At 39.0% G+C, this 8,826-nt stretch overlaps 1 protein-coding gene and 1 pseudogene across 1 annotated transcript; one reads left to right on the top strand and one right to left on the bottom strand.

Annotated features, from left to right (window-relative positions):
* Window positions 1-254: 254 nt before the first annotated feature.
* Window positions 255-4,970, top strand: LOC133677250 (uncharacterized; annotated as a pseudogene).
* On the bottom strand, window positions 4,912-8,064 carry LOC133677249 (uncharacterized). The gene is made up of 7 exons (XM_062099164.1): window positions 7,807-8,064; window positions 7,433-7,712; window positions 6,498-6,692; window positions 5,724-6,405; window positions 5,498-5,604; window positions 5,362-5,418; window positions 4,912-5,269 (listed from the first exon to the last, which is right to left on the bottom strand). The coding sequence occupies exons 1-7, from the start codon at window positions 7,981-7,983 to the stop codon at window positions 5,217-5,219; spliced, it is 1,551 nt and encodes a 516-aa protein (XP_061955148.1). The 5' UTR covers window positions 7,984-8,064; the 3' UTR covers window positions 4,912-5,216.
* Between the last annotated feature and the right edge of the window lie 762 nt (window positions 8,065-8,826).

The raw sequence follows: 8,826 nt of genomic DNA, 5'->3' as shown, positions 1-8,826 counted from the left end.
AAACTTTTTTTTCTTATTCATGTATTCTTTTTATTTTAATAAAAACATGTCTTTTTTATTACCACCGACAACAAGCATGATATTTCCATATGTTTTTTATTAAAGGGCCGAAAACGAGACTAGACTTTGATTAAACACCAGCCCAATTAAACATGAAAACAAGCCCACTTGCAATTTGCCGTTCCCCGTCCTCTTCCCTTCCCTGAACCAAGAAAAAGAATATCTATATATTCCATAACAGTGATCACATAACGGACGCAAAACACGATGATAAGTGTGGGACCCAAAAGTTAACAGAAATCTTTTCCCACCTCACAATCCTACCTTCAATGCCCAACACAATCCATGTAAGAAAAACCAATAATTAAAAAAAAAATATCCGAAAACGAGAAGAGAAGCAAAACCACGAACCAGGAAAAGAAGCAGCCATGGTTGCACAAGCAGCAGCAATAACAACTTCATCATCACATCTTCTCTTCTCAACCTCACGCTCACTGTCTCGCCCATCTCCTTCCCAGTTATGTGTCTTTGACTCAAGAGCACTGGTGCCATACCCCAACAGCACGAATACTTTCAAGAAAAAACGTGGTGGTGATGGGCTCAAGTGCATGGCTGTGAGCACGGCCTCGGATGCTAAAACAAAGAAGAGTACGTTTGAGATTCAAACACTGACCGGTTGGCTGTTGAAGCAAGAACAAGCTGGTGTTATTGATGCTGAGCTCACTATCGTTATATCAAGCATTTCAATGGCATGTAAGCAGATTGCTTCTTTGGTGCAAAGAGCTAGCATTTCTAACTTAACTGGAGTTCAAGGTGCTGTTAACATTCAAGGAGAAGACCAGAAGAAGCTTGACGTGGTCTCTAATGAGGTCTGTACTTGACAACTAATTATCTTGCATCAAACTAACAGAACAGTTACATGAGTCATCAAATTTATGCAAATTCATTGTGGGGATAAACTAAAAGCTAAGTGGAAGATGACTGGCTTTTGCTTATAAATGAAGTAGGAAAACTAGCACCGTATATTTTCCTATTTTGTGGTCCAATTGAGGCAACTTCTCTAGTCTTAGATAACTCTTTTCTTCATGAATTAGATGCGCTCTAGTTTGAACCATTCAGCGAAATGTTTTTAAAATTAGTTAGTTTGCAATTACAGGTGTTCTCCAGCTGCTTGAGATCAAGTGGGAGGACAGGAATCATAGCATCAGAGGAAGAGGACGTGCCAGTGGCAGTGGAGGAGAGTTACTCTGGAAACTATATAGTTGTTTTTGACCCACTCGATGGATCATCCAACATTGATGCTGCAGTGTCTACTGGTTCCATCTTTGGAATATACAGCCCCAATGACGAATGCCTGGCCGAAATTGGAGATGACTCCACTGTGAGTCCATCCATAATTGATGCAATCACAAACAGATGAGTTTATCAAACACACAAAAAGAAGATAGTCTATGGTTAATAACTTGATTGTTTGAAAATTTGGTGATTGCAGCTTGATCAAACGGAACAGAGGTGTATTGTGAATGTGTGCCAGCCAGGAAATAACCTCCTTGTTGCTGGCTACTGCATGTATTCAAGCTCAGTGATTTTTGTGCTAACTATTGGAAAAGGCGTGTTCTCTTTCAGCCTGGATCCAATGTATGGAGAATTTGTTTTAACTCAAGAAAACATCCAGATACCAAAGGCTGGAAAGATTTATTCATTTAATGAAGGAAACTACCAGTTGTGGGATGACAAGCTGAGGAAGTACATTGATGACCTTAAAGACCCTGGTCCGAGTGGCAAGCCCTACTCCGCTAGATACATTGGAAGCTTGGTTGGTGACTTCCACCGGACGCTGCTGTACGGTGGCATTTATGGGTACCCCAGGGACAAGAAGAGCAAGAATGGGAAGCTGAGGCTTCTGTATGAGTGTGCACCGATGAGCTTTATAGTGGAACAAGCTGGTGGGAAAGGATCAGACGGGCATCAGAGAGTACTGGATATCACACCTACTGAGGTCAGTCTAATATGCTTCATTCAACTCATGAAATCTTCTTTTCTTCTTCTTTGAGTTAAGAACTAAGGCATTGTTTTTGACAACAGATACACCAGCGTGTTCCGCTTTACATAGGGAGCGTGGAGGAAGTGGAGAAATTGGAGAAGTATTTGGCTTGATTAAAATGTAAGAGGAAACAGTCATTTTGTTTTGAGAAGCTAAATGTTTACATGGGCCATGACAATTTCTCATAAATACACTACTGGAATTAAGAACACAGAATATCGTCTGTGTATAACTGTCAAATCATTTGTTTTTCCGCTTAGAAGCAATGGAAGATTGAAACCTGATGCTAAGATTGCAGCAGGACTTCCAGGAAGAACAGGAATTTATTTTTTTATCATTGTGAATTGAGTTTGGATTTTTGAAGAACTGTTGCTGCTACAGCCCAGCTGTACATCAATGATGCCGGCAGCTGAACAAAGCCAACAGCAGGCAATTTCATCTTCAAATATTAATAGCACTGAATTTTTTTTTAAAAAAAAAAAAGTGGATTTCCTCCTAACATGAACTCCAAGTCCATCAATAAAAGAAAAGGAAAAATTATGTTTGCGGAGATTGTGATTCATGGAAATGACTTGGCATGTTATAAGAAGAAAAGGAAACTCCCAAACACCAAACGAGATCAGATTGTTGAAAGGCTTATGATAAGGTCCGAGGAATTTCCTAGGAAATTCAAGATGAGATGATCGTCAAGGAATTCGCGGTAAGCCACGGTTGCACGTTTTAGCAATCAAGTTCAGAAGGGAAAAAAAACCAACAGGTTTATACTATATGATTGGACATAAGCTTGATCAGAAGATTTACTACCATAAAATATTTGCAGTAAAATAACTTCATTTCATGCGGGAGCAGGGCAGTTATGTCGAAGCCTGCAGACAGCTCCAATACCAAGTGGGCTCATAGGTCAAACAAAGTTATAGTTTCACCTAGAATGAATCACAATCACACAATAGGCGTAGGAAGGAAGATAAGTGAGAACCCTGTAACACAGACACCCAACGATCACAACAATGTTTGAGGCAATTCCGCCTTCCTCTTCACAAATCACCTTCTCAATCTCTCGCTCTTCCATTATTTCTCACCTGTTTCCTATAAAGAACCGCTCTCATCATATTAGACAATCATTTGGTAGGCGTTTCGCCTCCGGAATTCGATGCAAAGCTGTGGAAATTACAGCAGCAGAATCAGGCATTAAAGAAGAGAAGAGAAAGAAGGGCCGGTATGCGCTCGAAAACTTGACAACTTGGCTATTGAAGCAAGAACAAGCAGGGAACATTGATGCAGAGCTCAGTGGTTTTATCCGGTATCTCAATGGCATGTAAACAGATTGCTTCCCTTCTTCAACGATCGAGCATAATCAATCTCACTGGCGTTCAAGGAACCACCAACATCCAAGGTGAAGATCAGAAGAAGCTGGATGTAATCTCCAATGAGGTTGGTTCAACTTTGATTTCATCGATAAGTTTGTTACTTGTGAGTTAACATATTGTTAGTGAAAATTACCATAGCTTACATTTTACTACGTCTAGCTGTTTTGCAATTGTTTAAGGTCAAGTGGCCGCACAGCGATTATAGCATCAGAGGAAGAAGACGTACCTGTTGCTGTCGAGGAAACTTACTCTGGGAGCTATATTGTGGTGTTTGATCCAATTGATGGGTCTGCCAACATTGATATAGCATTGACCACTGGATCTGTCTTTGGAATTTATGGCCCTGACGAGCAATGCCTCGTTAATATTGACGATGACTCCACAGTAAGTCATCTGGTTTCTCACTTTCTGGCCAAGAAAAACAAGCGGCAGTTCTCAAAATGCAAGCCCTTTATTTCTGTGCTTAATAGCCAATTCAAGGCATTTGCAAATTTATATTAATTTTAGCTCTCTTCACAACGTTCATCTCTTACACGACAGCTTGACGAAGCAAGACAAAGGTGCATCATCAACGCTTGCCAGCCAGGCAGAAACTTGCTTGCTGCTGGCTATTGCCTGTATTCAAGCTCGGTCGTCTTCACAATATCTATAGGGAAAGGGGTGTTTGCTTTTACCTTGGATCCCACATTCGGGGAGTTTGTACTGACACATGAAGATATCAAGATCCCGAAAACAGGAAAGATTTACTCGTTCAATGAAGGAAATTATGACCTGTGGGATGGTAAACTGCAGAGCTACCTTGACTACCTTAGGCAGCCAGGGCCACCCAACGGGAAGCCTTACTCTGGACGTTATATAGGCTGCCTTGTTGGGGAAATACATAGGATGCTTCTATATGGTGGCATCTATGGAAACCCAAAGAACAAGAACAGCAAAAATGGGAACTTGAGGTTACTGTATGAATGCGCACCAATGAGTTATCTCGTGGAACAAGCTGGTGGCAAAGCAACGGATGGTCACCAGAGAATCCTTGACATCAAGCCAGAACAGGTATTGATTTCGTTGCAGCTTCACCACTTCATCTTAGATTGGAATTTTATCAACCTTGACTCTAAAAAAAAATGTGTGAAGATAGAACCATGGCACTGCAAATCACAAAATATCATGAGTGCTAGGATCGGAAACTGCGACTTGAATCACATATTTCCTAATGGTTCACAACCACACTAACAGAAAGAACCTTGAGCAGCAAACTGCTGTCACTTTGGTTTGACTTTGTGATTTTATGGCAGATACACCAGCGCACACCTATTTTCATTGGAAGCCCAGATGAAGTGGACAAACTTCAGCAGTACCTGGCTTGAGCTTAGATATCTTGATTCTGTCATTTATCCTCCATCTTTCAGCATGCTTAAATACTAATGGCATTTGAATTAAGAACTCTTGCAGATATTCAACTGTTCATAGAGTTGATAAGATTAATCCCATCTAAAATCAATGTAAAGAAGAATTCGTCACTTCTTTTTATCAGAAATAAATCAGCTTTTGATACAACTAAATTGTGTAGCGTAGAAATGCTTGTAACCATGAGTCTTGGCTACATGACCAATATTGTAGGCAGAACATCAAACTAAAGACTACATGTGAGCTAAGAATTCAAGGGTTGGTCAAATGATAGACAAAAGCCATAGAGGATCTAGAAATTATAAACCCAGATAACTAGCGAAGATGGATATGAATCTTCTGCAGTAGGTGCTATACAGGTACCAGGTCAGTCTAAAGAGTCTTTTGCATCATCATGTCAGTCAGTTACTTGCCAAACAATTCTCCTGATCCAAAGAACTCCTTTGCTTTTTAGCTGCAACTCGAGATACAGCCAAATAATTCAAGGATCCTAGAAATAGGAAAGGTGACATAAATGAAATTTGTGACGTCAAGTGATAAATTTACCAGGGCTTAAAATTCTTATACATTTTGTTATGGACTTCACAGCTGTTATGTCAGGACCTGAAAAAAAATCACTCAATATATGCACGATAATGGATAGATTAGGAACAATTATGTTGAGGAGCTTCATTCACATTACCTTGCGAATGCGTATCTTTTCCAGAAATCACCTCAGTCATGGTAGAGGAAAACTCTGACATGACTTGATCAGTCCCAAAATTACCATCCCTAGATTCATGTGATGACCTGTATATAATACAAAGCCAAAATATCAGAGGAAAGAAACTAAGAAAGGATTCACTGCAGTGAAGAAGAAAGTAGAGAAATATGAGGTTATTAGAATATGGCCAAAGAAGAAACAATACCCAGAAATGGTGTCGGCAGAAGCTGCCAAGGCTGGCAGGCATGGACAAGCATTTCCTTCACAATCAAGGTCCAGATCAATCAACAGTTCAGAGAAGGAGAAATTAGCCCCAAACATGTCTAAGTTAGGCAGGTCTAAGTCAACAATGCCCCCTTCCCTATCAGATTCAGATGCGGAGAGCTCATTGTCAACTGATTCATCCATGTTCACTGCTGCATCAGAACCATCAAAGTCTAGCCTTCCCTTCACACAATCCCTCTTGCACATCCTCTTCAAGGTTGTCTTAACTGGAGAGGAAGAAGAGATACACTGATTTCTCTCCATGGTGTAGTACGTCATGTTTTTGAATGGGCTCACTGTAACCCTCTCTGATGTGATCACCGTGCAGTTGGTAGGAGTGACTTGTTGAGGAGTATTGTTATTACTGCAGTGAGCATTGGCAGAAATGTCCCTTGGAGATGCAGATTTGTCATTTTGAGAGCAAAATGCTTGTGGTGGTGTATTGGGATTAGATGAACTAGTTGGAGGGGATGGTAAGGGCTGATTGAACAAACTCTTAGCAACACCGGATGCTTGAACTATTGGACCAGTGGGTGTGCCGTTTTGTGCTGATGATTCAATTACAGGAGAGGGCTGAACATTTGCTTGAGCAGTGGCAGCATTATCACATTGTTTGGATGTAGCTGAAGATAAAATGAGTTAGAAAAACATTATCAATTTCTGAGAATAAAAAATGTGCAAGAACATAAATTAGGCACATGGATTTTTTTTTTACCTTTACTTGGTATTTTCCTTGAAGCTAACTTGCTGCGAGACTTTTTAGCATCTGGAACAGATTCTGCAACAGCATTTGACCCCATTCGCTTTCTTGTTGATGAGTGCTTAGTGATTGAGGACAGATTGCTATGCTCCATGGTGGTATTCAAGGGTGTCGAGACTGGAAAGCCAGGTGATTTGTGCATGGGACAGCCTAGAAAGAGAACATCAATAAAGTACTTTGAATAAATAAATTCCATTTTTCTGAATGTTTGCCTAAAGATTGTCTTCATATATGGGAAGAAGATGCAAGGAAATCCCTAAGATGGAAAATCCTGGAACAATCGAAGTTTTTCCCTTTACTTGCATTGTTTTGGAGAAGGGAACTTCTATTGAATATTGATCGTAATACTACTGAAAACAGACAGCCTACAAAGAAGTCTTTCTAAAGCATGCCCTTCACAAATGCAAGGAACATCTGATAAAGAGAATGATCAACTAATCCAAATTCAGAACTTACTCATAAATACCAAACACCATGGTCTGGGGAGATGGCTTCATAGGAGAGAATGGTGAGATTATATAACATTGAAAGTAATGTTATTATATTGATTGATGATTATTCAAGAACTATTTATTTATTATCAAAGGTTTGTCATGATTTAGCAAGCTTCAAGTTAAGTAGCCTATTCCCAATATTATAATAACAACAATAAAGGAATCCATCAACGCATTAGCCCCTAATATGTGGTTCGTTTTCTTCTGAGAATCCCTAATTTATGCACTGATTTCTCCAAGATATTACAAGATCCTAGGAAACTAACAAACCCTTTTATAATCCATAGTAGATTGTGCAATTAAACATACAATTCACAACCAGATAAAATCAAACCCCAAATTAGGTTAAAATTGTATCAGCTAATCATGTCAAGGAAAAGGGTTGGTTAGCCTCACCTACAGCTGCAGGAGATCCACGAAATGGATCTGCTTGAGGAAACATAACCGCAGGTCTTGTAATAGAAGCCTGAATCATAGGTGTAGTGGCTGGTGGTGCTGTTACATTTGCACTAGCATTATAAGCGTTCATGACATCTTGCATACCATGCAAAAAATCCTGAACCCTGAATTTTTCTTGCTCCAAGCGCACCCTTTCTCGATCCAAAATCACCTTCTGCTCCTTGAGACATATATATTCGTTCAATATCGCCCCCAAACTCAACAAACTCTTCGGTGCCTAAAACATCCCATAAAAAATTAAAAACCCGTACAGATGGTTTTGCAAATAATACAAAAAAGAAAATAAAAGAAAAGATATAGTAAATGGATACCTCTCGAAGTGGAGATTTGGAGATGAGAGAAGAGGCTTCAGTCCTAAAAATGGAGCGAGTTTGGGTTAAACTGTTATCAGAGAGATAGCGATCCACAATGAAAGCGATTTGGACCGGACTTACTTTTCCTCCTTTGACAAGAGAATCGATTTTCTTGGACTTGTTTTGTTTCCCCATTTCTTCTTATTTAAGAGAGATTTGGGGATTTTACAGGGGAGATGAAGAGAAATGAAGGGGAGGGGGGGAGGGTGTTTGAAGGGTGAAAATGCGGGGGCGGGAGGTTTTGAAATAATTTGGATTTAGCCGTTGTTTGTTTTGGGTTTGCAATTTTGTCTGTCCACGCCAGGAACAGAAACTCTCCGGGAGTGGATATATTAGATAGTAAAAGCATATTTGTTTTTGTTTTTATTTTTTTAAATTGTTTTTAAAAAATTTAAAATTTTTTATTTTTTTAATTTTAAATCATGCTCCTATCAAAAATAATTTTTTAAAAATAAAAAAAATAATGCATTTCTAAGTAAAAAATATTTTAAAAAACAATCACTACTACAATACTTAATAAACTCAACGTAAACTCAAACTATTATATTTAAAAAAATATATCATTTAATAAAAAAACAGTTTGGAGTAAAATTCGAGTTAGCTACACACAACATTTTAGGGGAAAAAAGCTTTGTGTTGTTTTTTTTAATTAATGTGAGTGTTCCGATCAGTTTACGCATACCTCGACTAATCTCACGGGCTCTGAAGTTAACGATCATGTAAACCTCCAGTGATCTAGAGGTTTGTGGGACTTGAACTGGTGACATCTAAAAAGCAAATTCAGAACTTGATCAATTGAGCTATATATCTCGGGATTTGTTAGTAATTGTTAGCATGGTGTCAACCTACCAATGAAGATGCTTAAATTTTTCTTTCTAACTTTTAGTAGGGTTACGTTTGTTTTTTAGAAAGTGATTTCCGGGAAACTCCAAACTTTCCTGTGTTTGTTTGTTATTAGAAAATATGGTCAACGAAAAA

Source organism: Populus nigra, chromosome 17 (assembly GCF_951802175.1).
Source record: "Populus nigra chromosome 17, ddPopNigr1.1, whole genome shotgun sequence".
NCBI lineage: Eukaryota > Viridiplantae > Streptophyta > Magnoliopsida > Malpighiales > Salicaceae > Populus > Populus nigra.
This window is presented reverse-complemented; position numbering and strand designations above follow the sequence as displayed.